Here is a 15165-nt window from a genome sequence, read left to right on the forward strand (position 1 = left end):
CCGGATTAATTGCAAAAACAAACGTAAAAAAGACAAGTTTGCAGCACCGACTACAATTTTTCAAAACTATGCGCAGTGGTAATAGGGTAAAACAAAACACTGATATCATTAACACTAACATACTAAGAATATCATATTTTGTACTTAGTTTTGTAAATTAGAAAATGCTGAGAAATTCAATGATTCCATTGAGGTACATGATGGCTATGAGTCATTTACTGACTGAAAATGTGTAATTATGTAATTATGGAAATCAATGAAAACAGGACTATTTAATGATATAGTTCCTAGCCTAAATTGCAAAGTCAAGGTCACTTGCACACATAGATCTACCAAAGTCTTGCTAGTTTAGTCAATGCGGTAGACAACAGAAACATGATCACAATATAAAATCAGAACAGACAGATGGACTACAGTGTGTGACTGGATCATATTGCTGGTTTGATATATTATCTGTTGTGATAACAACGTAATCAATCAAGTAGCCCTTTGTGATATCACATACTGTAGGCTACCTATCTTTACCATTATACACATGGCTCAGATTCAAAGCTCTTAGTATTGTAGTAATTGTCCCCCAAAACAAGTTGATATGCAAGAAAAAGGCATCTACAGTTATTTATATTAACAATTTAACAACTACCGACATAAGAAATTTTTCGGCAACTGCCGTGATGTTATCTAACACAACATAATCTATCAACTAGAATATTATTCGTTATTGAGAGAACATTAACACGCAGATCATGAAAACAATAATGTAAGTTGTGTTGACAGCGAAATACGGTACAATTTGAGTGAAATTGGAAAGTCAGAAATATTTATGGTCTGACAACAGTTAGCCACTCTAGTAAACCATCACTGTAGCTGTTTTATAAGGATTATTCTTACATTACACAACTTTACATGTACTTGTGAATAGTTCAATATCCTGGCTTTTACTGGATTCTCACATTCAGTGGCTTACTTGCTGGCTCATTCGAATCATGCCCACCATTTATTTACAGTTTTTACAAACAAAAAATTTATTCACCAAATTTACTAACGTGGAGCCCTTTAGAATACAGTCAGATCTTCGCTTACAATCGCCCTAATTGTCTCCATTTACAAAATCTAGTTAAACTTGCTAAAATTATTTGAGCAAATAATTGTCACAACATAGGAAGTGAATTCCAACATACGAAGTACGCAACTTCGAAACACTACTATATGTGAATCGATACATAGTTCAGTTCTACGACAATCAAACAATATTAAGCAGTGCATCATACCTTCCTAACAAGATAAATCCGAGTGGTGGAAAATGAAAAAGGCGATGCTACCCTTAGCATTAATATAAAAAATTATAGAAAATCCTAACAAATATTTGCAGTCTAATTTTTTAAGAGCTCTGGAGCAGTCTAGTAGTTATCATGGAAAGAAGGTGATGCAAAGATAAGAAATCCTGCAATGAACAGAAATAAAAATGCTAGCCAAGATAAAGACAAAATAAAACTAAAGACCAAATATAAAAACAAAAATATAAATTATGTTAAACTACATCCATATCTCGATGGTGAGTTCTACTTGCACATTCTCCGTCTCTTGCACCACTAAGTCTATAACATAATGCATAAAGGTGAAGTGACACTAAAACCTCTCATCAGATATAGCTTTTAGTTATTTCTTTCCGCATTTTTTTGCACCACATTTTTTCCCACTGCCGAAATCTCTCTCTTGCAGTCAGTTGAAGCGACTAAGACCATACTATGGCTTTGTTTTGATTTCACTAAAAGCTCTCCAGGACAGTCTGTTGTCTGCTGTTGTTTGCCAACAAGTTGTCTAGATGTTTCTCCAGGACATATTCCATTTCGCTACATCCTTGAATCCCGAGTCTTACGCCTTCCCCGAGTTCTCCTTCCCTCAGAGCTGTGAGTAGTTGTCTGGGGAGTCCGTTTTTCTCCATCCTGTAAACACGGCCAAACCAACGAAGATTCTTTTTGACAAGGATGTCGGCAATTGAAAGCAGGCAAGCGCGTCTAAGAACCTCTCCGTTTGTAAGCTTGTTGTACCACTCTATCCTTATAGAGTTCCTCAGTTGTCTCATCATGAACACATGTAGTTTCTTTACCCAAGTTCTGTATTACTATCCAGCTTTCTGATCCATAGAGGAAAGTTGATAATATCATTGCTCCATCGACTTTCCACTTTGCCTTTATGGAAACATAGGTGCTGTTCCACAACCTGTCTCGAAGTTTGTCAAAAGCACCGCTTGCTTTTCCCATTCCGTAACAAAGTTCCTTGTCAATAATTGATGAAATAACAGGTCAGCAATAGTGTACAAAAAGAAACTGAACTTTCTGGATTTTTATTTCAACGACGATCAATTGAAGGTCGCTTTAAAGTTGTGATCAGTGGTCGTATCTCAAAAGTCCGTTTAAAACAAATGTAAGTATCCCAAAAATGGTCCAATTGAGATGAACAGCTTAGAGAAAGTTTAAGCGATAACTTGTTTGCTATTCAATAAGAAACTGACGCTTTTAAAGGTTGACTTGTAACAAAATTCACATTACAGTTATTTGGTATCAGAAGGTTCACAATGTCTTACTTTGCTGTGTTGTAGGTGCAAAATATGTGGAAATGTGATTACAAGCTCTCAGAAGCTCGAAAACGAACAGTTAATCGCAGCCATCACAAAACCGCCGTAGTTTGGAATCTCTTTATTTTGATGACGTTCTCAAACATTTTGGTCGTTGTTTTGACACGCGATGTTATCACGTGAATTGTAAAGCCAATAAAAGGAACAATATAAAATGTCTCGTAACACTAGTTTATGACAAACACTTCGGGCTCTACAGAAAATCCCGTATCAAATATAGATGCTCGCTACTTTACAGTTTTGTTTCGGCTTGGTCTAATCGTAATCTGATCATGCGACCCATACCTCTTGCTAAGTAGCGTGAATAATTTCTGTAGCATTTTTCGACTATTACAGGCGACCAACAGGCTCGCTTGTTTATCAGAGGATGATATACACTCCTTCCGAGCTAAGGTTAAAATATTTAAAAAAAATTTCGGTAGGTTCCGAGATATCAGTGCTCCAAGTGACAACATTACGATGATGCTCAAATAGACGCGTAATGACAATAGACATGGTTTTGTTGAATGCGTGAAAAATATTTGTGAAAATGTTTATACGAATGAGGTTGCATAAAAGTGTAAACAGAAGCCATCTTGTTCAACTACGTCCCGTTTGAACCATTTTGGGAAAGGATTCTGATCTACGGCACTTTTGTGATGGCTGCGGTGAACTGTTCGTTTTTGAGCTTTTATGAGCTTGTAAACGCATTTCCACATACTTTGCACCTATAACACAGCAGAGTGAGATATGGTGAATCTTTTGGTACCAAATAACTGTAATGTGAATTTTGTTGCAAGTCAACTTTTCAAGCCTTAGGAATATGTAGGTGAAGAGGCAACAGACCATCCGGCAGATGTAACTAATTACCCCAAATGTTTATCACCATTTTTAGGGCTATAGAATAAATTGAACAAAAAATAATACATTTTCATAATATCATTTATATTTATATCATTTAGGCATATGACAAGTTTGACATTTGGAGGCAAATGTCGGAATGGGTTAACTTTGTGTGTCGAAGTCTGACAGCATTAGGAGTTCAATAGTTGACTCGCTAACCTTTTAAACAGCTCAAACAATGAAAAACAGGAAATCTAATTTTAATGATCGGCGGCTACTAAATATATTTGCAGCAATGCTTTAAACTATGCAGCCGATCCCGAACTGGGGGCGTCGACAGCATCTACATTTGAGAACTTCGTGAAATCAGAGAACTAAAATTGTGAACACAGGGCCATGGAAACCAGCGTGGCACAAGTCAATAACATCTTACTAGTGGAAGCTGATGAAGCTGCCTGTGATTGTCTGCCGGCAACCCGAGACCTGATTGGATGGTAAGAGAGTAGATCATCAGTCATCAGTGCCTCAGCGGCATCCATAAGGACAGCACTGTGATCACCAGGTGCGCCACCATCCAGTAGAGACATCAAATCATCTGCAATCGCGTGTCAGACAGCCGTCAAAACACAGAAATATAAGCAATATAAGTTTAGAGTGTATTTGGAGCTACTAAAACAAAAGCAGAGCGAGAAGAGCAACTAACCACCAGGCATGTATCCATCTTGGCTGTCATCATCCTCATCTCCTTCGTCATCTCTGCTCAAGAGATTATTCACAGCCAAATTCACATCGAGATTCTACGTAAAAACATTATCACACATCTGCATAGGCGATATTTTATTCAAATATGTAAGGAGATACTTATAGAATTACTGTATAAAAGATATTTTATATAATTAAATACATAAGTACACATCTGTATAGGAAATACTTTATATAATTAAATACATAAGTACACATCTGTATAGGAGATACTTTATAGAATTAAATACATAAGTAGATATCTGTATAGGAGGAACTTTATACAATTAAATACATAAGTACACATCTGTATAGGAGATACTTTATAGAAATAAATACATAAGTACACATCTGTATAGGAGATACAGTGAAACATGGATAACTCGCCCTCGGATATAGCGAACACATGGGTAACTCGACTGGATTTGCTTGGTCCGTTCCCACGCAATGATAAATGGCTCTATATAACTCGAACTCAACACTGTTAATTCGAACTGTTTTTTGCCCAACGGCTACCGAAACGGTTGCTATCGCTTTAGAAAATCACTTTATTCCAAGCCATAGAGGTAAACCTCAACTTTTCGTAATTCATAAGCGTCGTTACTACCTCCATCGGCAAAATATTTTTGTCAACGACTGTTCTAAAGGTTTGGTGAAATTTGATTTATACGTACTGCTATACGATGAATAGCACGGGCTAGCCGGGTCACGGGCGCAAGGATTTTCGCCACGCACATACAAAACAAAAACAGCATGTTGTTTTTGTTTTGTATTTGCGTGGCGAAAATCCTTGAGTGCGTGACCCGGCTAGCCCGTGATGAATAGTTTTCCGACGTGGATTCCGAGTTGAATCAACGTCGGAATGTTGAATGTTTAAAACGTCTTAAAAATTGTTGTAATTAAACGTATACGTTGTCTTAGCTAAAAAAAACTATTCATCGTTTGACCTAAACACAGAATACGTGTGTACATTCAATAAGTATCCATTCAAAAAACGTTAGTGATATACAATGTACCGTTAAACCTCGTAAAACTTTTAATTGAACTGCCTCAGAGTGCTGCTCTTAACGAATGCCAGGTAAAGTAAGGTAATCTTTGGATAAACTTCAAGAAAAATCGGCAAAATTGATCGTGGGTAAAACGCTCAAAAGAAAAAGATGTCTTTTCTTTTGAGCATTTCAGCAACGATCAAGTTTTGCCAATGTCAATCTAAAAAACGTCCTGGCAATAACATCACCTCAAACAACGAACCAATCTCAAGTGATAGAAAAATCTCTATACTTTTTGATAAAAACGTTTTAAACTTTACATTAGAAGCATTTAATTTGAAACAAGCCATTTGTGCTTTTGATTTATATTATAGTTTGTATATGTTCATGTATCTAGTAATAAATAAGTAAATACATGGACTAGTGACAGTGCTCTGATAACTTGAACACTCTGAAAATTCGAACACTTTTGCTCGGTCCCTTGAAGTTTGAGTTATCCGAGTTTCACTGTACTTTATAGAAGTAAATACATAAGTACACATCTGTATAGGAGATACTTTATATAATTAAATACATAAGTACACATCTGGATAGGAGATACTTTATATAATTAAATACATGAGCACACATCTGTATAGGAGATACATTATAGAATTAAATAGATAAGCACACACGCATATAGCAAATGTCAAACAGAGATACATACATATTGTATATATAAGCAGCTTGTATGCAGAGATGATACTTGACATAATATTAACATACATGTCTGAATATAACCAACAGCACTAGACATACCGTAAAACCTCTAATTGAGCGCCATGGCGATGTATTATGCAACTCTTTTCCTATGGTGACGTTCTATTAGATGTTACAATCTATTAGAGTTCTGTTACAATAATTACCGTCTTACTAGACGTTACCGTCTACTAGACGTTACCGTCTACTAGACGTTACCGTCTACTAGACGTTACCGTCTACTAGACGTTACGTTCTATTACACGTTAGGATCTATTACACGTTAGGACCTATTACACGTTAGGATCTATTACACGTTAGGATCTATTAAACGTTAGGATCTACTAAACGTTAGGATCTACTAAACGTTAGGATCTATTAAACGTTAGGATCTATTAAACGCTAGGATCTAGTAAACTTTACGGTCTATTAAACGTTACGGTCTATTAAACGTTACGTTCTAACAAAGGTGACGTTCTAACAAAGGTGACGTTCTAGCCCAAGCGACGTTCTAGCCCAAGCGACGTTCTAGCCCAAGCGACGTTCTAGCCCAGGCAACGTTCTAGCCCAAGCAACGTTGTAACCCAAGCGACGTTCTAGCCAAGTGACGTTCTAGCCAAGTGACATTCTAGCCTAAGTGACGTTCTAGTAAAAGGGTGTTGTTCAACTAGAGGTGGCGGGCCACTAGAGGTGGAGTTAGACTAGAGGTTTTATAAACATGTGTTTGAACTATGTATGGTTAACTGGTACCGAAGAGCAGAAAGTGTCTATACAAAATGAACAGCAATCTTCAATAGTTCGCACAGACAGACAGAAGCAAACAACTAGTGAGGAGGAAGGCAACCTGTACAGCATGATGTTGTAATGCTTGTTACAAAAGTCCTTACCGTTCTTTGCAGTTCACGTATGATCAAACTGCGAGATTTTCCTTGAAGCACTGAAAGACACTGGTCTACCAGCTCGTTGGGAACCAGAGAGCTTGGTATAGGAGGACGTCCAAGCAGCACTCCGGCTGGTCTCCCTCCTGCAACAGTGATCTATTATAAAAGACCTCTCAATTAGGGAGACATAACCAAGAACATGTTTTATTGCTTCCAAGAGAGCGGCGGGCTTAGTATTATAAATCTACATGCAACATTAACTGTAGCTGTACGAATCTGCATATATATATCACATACACGTGCCTTTTAATCAAGCTTCTAACTAGAATGATTTTAACAGGCCAGAGCGAGTTGTAGGACCTTTTGATGTTACCTATGCAACTAGCTGTATTGTATATACATGTATAATGCTGAACTACTGTAGATACAACTAATCTAACTACCATGAGTGACCATAAGAAATTATACAGTACAAACCAGCACTGGTAACTGCATGTAGTATTCTACTAGCTCGAGATCCTCTACTCGAAGCGCTGCCCGCTCCACTCACAGCTATTGTACCGGCCACAGGTCGAGTGACTACGGCAGAAGCTGCGGAGGCTAAGGTGGCAAGAGAGGAAGCTGTGGAAGACTCTTGCCTCGCAAGTCTTTCATGTCGCACATTAGCACAGCTGGTACTTACACTATATGAGCTTGGAGCTGGAGTCGACGCATTGGAGCTACTGCAATAATGAAAGTCAACTAGCGAAATGTTTCAATTAATCCACAACGTTGCCATCCGTTATAACACCAAAAGAATGAGTTTTGTTAAGCTATTAGAGGCAACACAAAACCTCAACTAGGGCATTACAGTGCCAAATATATATTCATGAACAAGTGACATAAATGAACCATACTTATAATATATGCAGAAATAAAAATTAACATTTTTAAAACAAAAATAGTTGCATCATTTGCTCGGCCAGTTGCGTTCTGATTGTAAGTTTCGATGGAACAAACATCTTCTGGCTGTTGAATACCATCCACAATGTTTTCCTACCTCTACTCTTATTCTGCACTGCTGAACTAGTCGATATTAGCGTCCAAATGATTAATTAGCAAAGCAAAACTTTTCATGTTGCATTTTGCACAAATAATGGTAAACTTTTATCCCGATGGGCACTAAGCAGAACTTTTAACCTAAAAGAGTCACTCATATACTATTATAAAAGTAAAGTTTTTTACATAAGTCAAAATATTAAGACCGTGTTGAGCAAGGAACTACGATTAGCCTGATACAATTACATGTATTAATGATTTTTGTGGTGATGGTTTCCAAGTTTTAACAAAAAATGCGAAAAAATTTGAACTTGGAAGACGGACTCCAATATGAACAGAAACAATGAAAGAATTAATTGTTATATTGATGTAATCAAGCCATTATTAGTACGATTTTGTGGACACTTTTCTACTGATCACTTGCTATTATGGGTCTGTAAAGATCAAATAAGGTCAAAGTGGTGGTCAAATGGAGGTAGCTTTTAATTAAAGGGTGCCACTCGATTTTTCAATCCTTCTAATATAGTGGCAGTCAAATAGAGTTACTGGCCAAATAGAGGTGGCGTTCAGTTAGAGGTTTTACGGTATATATATAAATCCCAATGTTTGTCTGTCTGTTTATAACAAGCGATAAAAGTTATAGCAACAAAAAATCACCTTCGTACTACATTTGAACTCGCGACATTCAAATCGCAAGTCTACTAACAAGGGCACATAACCACATGGCTAAGCCGTTCTTATTAGAAATGCCTCGATTCTAATTTCACCAGCCGATTCAGATACCGATCCAATACACCGATTCATATTGAAAAATGATCCGATTCAGATACCGATCTTTTGTGTTGCATAGATAATTGTAAATTTTATTATGCAAATATAAATATAATGCAAAAAACATAAATATTGATGTATTTGTTTGTTTGTATTTATGGAAAAAAGACATACATGTATATATATTCACATACTGAAATACCGTGCATCTAGTAACAAAACAGTCCATGTTTCTTGTAATTTGTTATTAATAATGGTAATTACTGTTAGTGGTACAGCTTTCTTTGTGATAATGAAGTCTCTCTTCTATTGCTAAACCAACTGCTGCACCTGTACAAATTTAGAGCAAATCAATTTCTCAGTTAATTACCAATAGTGATTCAATTCTCTCAGCGAGACGTCTCTATCTCCTATCACTATCGATGTAGCCAGACGTACTGAAGAAGCAATCACTTGCCTCAGATGACGGAGGACAGGCTAAATACCGATAAGCCACTGAGGTTATTTTATGCGATACAAACGACACATCATATCGTCAGGATCAAGAGAGAGATAGATAACTTTATGCATCGACTGCTCAAATTACTTTCATAATGCTAGTAAATAGAAATATTACACCGCATTCTTGTTTCTCATCATTGTTCTCTTGTTTGTGATTGGCTGCAATAAATCATATCGCTGTAATTGGGAAATACCGCACTTTGTGATTACGCCCTGACTAAAGCCAAAAGATTCCTCAGCTGTGTAGATGTTTATCAGACTACAGACATGAAATAGATCGTGTGACAGGCCCGGAATTCATTAGGTAAAAATAAGGAACTTGCAGCTGATGATTTTTTATTAATGTAGCAGGCGAAAATACGGTTTTCTGCTAAATAGTTGATCTGTGAAAAGTATCTGGTTTCCGATTTTTTAAGAAAAGATCGGCCGATACCGATTCAGATACTTAACACCCATACCGGCACCGATATTAAAATCGGAGCAACTCTAGTTCTATCATTCTCATCGCTCCTACCATATACTGTATATCCTTTCCGCCCATGCACAAGCTAAACGTGCACTTTTTATTATTAATTAATATTACATTTTGCGTTAGTATTTTTTAAGAATTTTTTTCGAAACTTTTTACCATTACCTACTTTTTTATTCATAATTTTCGAATGTGACATTCAATTTTCAAATCTGCCTTTACACTCATATTTCCGGTTTTTAAAAATTTCAATCGCTAAATCTGTAAAGGCGAAATACTTTTTAGTGGACAATTGCATTATCTAAAATAGGGATTGCCTCTACATTCTCTCTCTATTCGGTCAGACTAAGTATCAGACAAAAATAGTTTGACATCTCATTTTCACATTTGTACTAGTATCGAGAGGTACCAGTATCATCATTTTCAAAGTTTTGAGGGATAGCTTCTGCTGCAACAGTAATCTTTGTTATACAGACTCTTCCATGCTCGCATTAATATTATTAATTCAGCATATTCATGATTTTTATTGCGTTTTCTCCAGTTCTTATTAATTGTATCATTCTACATCATATAATTGTAATGGTAGAAAACAGACTTTATGTAGCCAATGCCATTAATTGCTAATTATTTTACTTTTAAACACCTTTACAACTGCTTTATTTTTTTGCTTAATTTATTTGCACTGCACAAGACACTTTTTTATGATATGAAGTTTGAAAGTTAGGATGGTAAATGTTGTTATATGTTAAATACAAATAAATTTCTGTGCAAAGACTTTTTTATTACCTGAATAACAGCGAGCATTCAGTAGTATAATTATGTTTTGCAAAGATCACAAATGTTTCTGTCCATTTTCAAAACTGGAGAATGTTGATAAAACCTGGTACTTGGTTGAAATTTCACAAAAATATTATTCCAACCACAACCTGTTATATTATCAGCTGCTGTCGACGCAATAGAACTGCGTGCTGCTAGTTAGCCTTTAATCAAACTTTGTATGCTGCATTTGTCACAAAGATGTGCCTGGAGTGAGCCGTGGCCAAACAAACAAGGCAAAATACATACGGGTCAATTAAACTGGATCATTATGATTCGCATTCAAAACATCAAGAATACAACTACAGCTCCCAAAACTAAAAACAAAACTAAAGAAGTTGTTCAATGTTTTGACATAATCTCTACCTTTTAGAATCCGGAACTTTCGCTGTAAGTTCAAGTTTGTCAGTAAGCAGACTGTAAGATGTTCTGCACACCCTTCCATCCTGAAAGAAAAAGGTTATTAGCAATAACTACATACCATGAAAACTGCATTTATATTTATTTATACTTTATTGGCAATAATTTCACTTTAAATAAAAATTATGTCATACAACAATAATAAAACAAAAGAAATAAAGGATATCAGCCACTAAAATCGAATAAATAGTTTGACAAACAGTGTTTAAAATGCATTTCTCTGCTAAGAAAATGGATATTAAGTGGAAGATTGTTAATGGTTGACTTGCAACAAAATTCACGTTACAGTTATTTGGTATCAAAAGATTCATCATGTCTTACTCTGTTGTGTTGTAGGTGCAAAATATGTGGGAATGTGATTACAAACTCTTAAAAGCTAAAAAACAAACAGTTAATCGCAGCCACACGAGACCGTCGTAGTTTGGATCCTCTTTCCAAAACGGCTCAAATGGGACATAGTTGTACAAGATGGTTTCTGTTTACACTTTCATGCAACCTGATTCGTCGAAATATTTTCACAATTATACTTCACGCATTCAATAAAACCATGTCTATTGTTCTTACGCGTCTATTTTATCGTCATTGTAATGCTGTCACTTTCAGCACTGATATCTTACAACCTACTGTGAAAATTTGTTTAATATTTTAACCTTAGCTCGAAGGAGTACATATCATTGTCTGATAATCATGACGAGTCTGTTGGTTACCTGTGATAATCGAAAAGTGCTGCAGAAATTACTTGTGAAGTATTGGGTCACATGATCAAATTACGACTAGATGATTAGATCTAGCCGAAACAAAACTGTAAAGCATCTATATTTGATACGGGGTCTTCGGTAAAACCTGAAGCGTTTGTCATAAACTAGTGCTATGAGAAGTTTTATATTGAGCTTTTTAATGGCCTTTCAATTCGCGTGAGAACATCAAGTGACAAAACAATAACCAAATGTAATGACAACGTCAGAGAAATAAACAGATGCAATCTACGGCGGCTTCTCGTTTTTGAGATTTTAGGAGCTTGTAATCGCATTTCCACATATTTTGTACGTACAACACAGAAGAGTAAGACATTGTGAATCTTTTGATACCAAATAACTGTAATGTGAATTTTGTTGCGAGTCAACTTTTAAAGCAACTGGGAATATTTTCAAAATAATTGGAGTGGATGTATGCAATTTGTTCATATCGCGTAAGTTAAAATGAGTTAAAAACCTGTAACTGTCATGTGAAAAAGTATGACACAAACCATGAAAGATCTTGAAACTTCTAATTGAAGTAAAATAAACATTCAGCAGAGGTAAAGTAGCATTCGGACATAGTTGTATATAAACCACAGCCAGAAATACAAAAAATATCAATTTAGCGTATGACAATAGCAACACCAGTGAGCCAAACCTCTACCAAACAATCTAATAGGTATATTAACCAATTTGAAATTAAGTGTAGATTTTGCATAAAATCTTAGTAAAATAGAAAGTACACCAGTAACAATTTATTGACCACCAAAGAAGTCAAGTGCATGACAAAAGCCATCGAAGTTAAAACTCATAATTTAAAGGACAAAAACTCCGGCTTCTACATAGCATTAAAACATACCGCAAAACCCCTAATTGAACACCCCTTTTATTTGAAGGCTAAATCTATTTGACCACCACTATAGGATAAAGGTTGAAAAATAAAGCGCCACCCTTTAATCGAACACCACCTCTATTTGATCGCCATTTTGACATTATTTGACCATTATGAGCCCATAATAGAAAGAGATCAGTAAAAAAGTGTCTACAAAATGGTGTTAATAATGACTCGGTTACATTAATAACAATCAAATCTCTCGTTGTCTATCTTCAAAGCTTTTCGCTTTATTTCGTTAAAACTTTGAAAGCAACCTCATATAAATAATTAACTGTTTTAGGCTAATTATAGTAGTTCCTTGTTTAACGCAGTCTTGATACTTTTAAGTACACATATAAAACGGTTTAAATTTACGATGGTAGATCAACTTCGAAAACAGTGCCATAGAAATAATTAATACAATGTAACTGTCTAAGGCTAATAGTAGTTCCTTGTTTAACGCGATCTTGATACTTCCATGTGCATATATAAAAAATGGTTTGCAAGTTTTAGGCAAAGGCTATATTTAGCGAATAAAACTTTTACGCATTGCATTTGTGCTAAATGCAACGCATAAGTTCTGCTCTACCAAAAATGGTTCAGACGCTAGTTTATCAACTAGTTCAGTCTTGCAGAAAAATAGTTGAAGTCAGATGACATTGTGGAAGGTATCGGACAACTGGAAGAGGTTCATTCCATCGAAAGCAACAATCGGAATGCAACTATCCTAGCAAAAGATGCAAATATTTTTTGTTTTAAAAACGCTAGTTTTTGTTTCTGCGTGTAATACAAGTATAGTTCGTTCATGTCACTTGTTCATGAATATATATTTGTAGCATTTGATCAATTATCATTATATAACTTATAAATTTGCATTATTATAGCATATATATTATTTGATAGCAGCATTGTGATTATCTAAACTTGACTTCCAATAGATCGATGCTTGAATATCCTTTTTTATTGCACATGAGAAGCCAGTTTTGGCTGCAAGCTGTAGCAAACATATCAATGAGTGCAATGAGCTTGCATGCAACATTGTTAAATATAGTTATAAAAAAAAGTATGCCTTCAAATCTAGAATCAAATAATTGAAAGCTCCAACAACTTGCACAGCAGCACACAGGCTATAATATCATCGCAGATTAATTGCAAGCAATAGATGTCAACTGGTAAGGATATCTCTCAGCTTCCCAATGCACATTTATTTAGAGATCTATGACAAGGTGGAGGTAAGTTATAGCAGATCTATTACATTCAAAATAGTTGATATCACTCCGCTCGAAGGAGAGTGCAAAATATAGGCGACATTGGCTTCGTCTGTAAATGGGTTCCCAAAACTCTGATGAGCTATTTGAAAAATACAAGACCATCTTCTATTTAAACGTCACCTCAAATTAAACGCCACTATAGAAAAAGGGTTGACAAACAGAATGCACCATGGTGTTCAAATAGAGGTTTCACGGTATTCTACTTATATTCAGTGATGTAGTGCTAACCTTTTTCTAACCATAACTGTAGCTTAAAGTTGAGATAAGTGGATGTAATCGACCAAGAGTCGCAACACGACTCCACCGCCACTACGTGGCAGTTGAAACAGCTGGGGGCTTGGGGGCCCTGTAAGCCCCCCAGTAGGGTCTGGCCCGAACCCCACTGGAGGGCTTTTTTTAACTCTAACTATAGTTGTACTTGAAAAACACACAAATATTCTAACCATAACTTAGTTAGGGAGAGTTAGGGTAGCACTACATTACTGCTTATATTTCTATGTAAGCCTAAAATAAATCACCTTAGGTTTTCTATGATTTTCCAAGTTGCTGAGTGAATTAAAGTTTAGGCACATCATAGACAAAAAGCAAAATTGAACAAGTAGAATAATGGATCACGTACCTGAAGAAGAAGAGCTACATGGTTATCTGACAGCACACAATGTGAGATCAGCGCCGCTCCTAGGGTTTCAAATACTGGAGCACCCTTGTAACCATTCTTGCTTATGTTTGCTGATAAATCTCGAATTCTAGAATACAAAAAGACTGTTTTAAACATATAACAAACAACAAACTGCTCAAATTTGGAATAAGTAACAAACATAGGTGGTCTCACGAGTTTGCTACCCGGCTAGAGCCAAACGACAGTTTAAAAAGCGCCGTAAGGAAAAATAATGTAAGTTTTGGAATCAGTAGCCCAAAAAGTCGGACATGCTTAAATAATGACCTAGTATGAAAGAAATCATGGAACATGAACTTTTGGACTCTAAAACTGTACACAAAACGGCTTGTCTTCTCTAACGTGATTTTGATTTACACCTATTTAGAACATTTCCAAATAAAATATGTATACGTATAAGAAATTAGTGAAATACAGCTTATCTGTCAAGTGATCAGAACATTATTAAGTATATACTTCGAGCCACATCAATGGTTAGAGTTTCTATGTAGATAACAAATCGTGTGATCGTTAAACATACTTATCATGAAAGTTTTCTACGTTTTCAGAGCTTGTGTGAAGTACAAAATGTATAGAGCTCATGACATCGCCTGTGTGCAAGAGAGGACTCAACGAAACTGAAGCTGGCAGATGGTTAAGTAATAGTTCGGTTTTTCAATGCTTTCTGGTCGATTTTAGGACCAGCTGCGGAGCAGTAATCCAAAGTGTTCCAAAAATCAAAGCAAACCATTTACAAATAAATTATTATATTTAAAAATTAATAAATTAGAAATTGTTTTTAAA

General features: G+C 35.8%; 1 protein-coding gene across 1 annotated transcript in view; it reads right to left on the reverse strand.

Annotated features, from left to right (window-relative positions):
• Positions 1-14964, reverse strand: part of LOC137398347 (E3 ubiquitin-protein ligase UBR5-like) — a 46908-nt gene extending 31944 nt beyond the window's left edge. The window contains exons 1-7 of the mRNA XM_068084481.1: positions 14903-14964; positions 14326-14452; positions 10771-10850; positions 7287-7531; positions 6816-6952; positions 4164-4257; positions 3894-4055 (exon numbers count right to left, since the gene is read on the reverse strand). Coding sequence (XP_067940582.1) covers positions 3894-4055; positions 4164-4257; positions 6816-6952; positions 7287-7531; positions 10771-10850; positions 14326-14452; positions 14903-14964 — 907 coding nt within the window. The remainder of the gene's footprint in view (positions 1-3893; positions 4056-4163; positions 4258-6815; positions 6953-7286; positions 7532-10770; positions 10851-14325; positions 14453-14902) is intronic.
• Between the last annotated feature and the right edge of the window lie 201 nt (positions 14965-15165).

This window comes from Watersipora subatra, chromosome 1, assembly GCF_963576615.1.
Source record: "Watersipora subatra chromosome 1, tzWatSuba1.1, whole genome shotgun sequence".
In the NCBI taxonomy this organism is placed as follows: Eukaryota; Metazoa; Bryozoa; class Gymnolaemata; order Cheilostomatida; family Watersiporidae; genus Watersipora; species Watersipora subatra.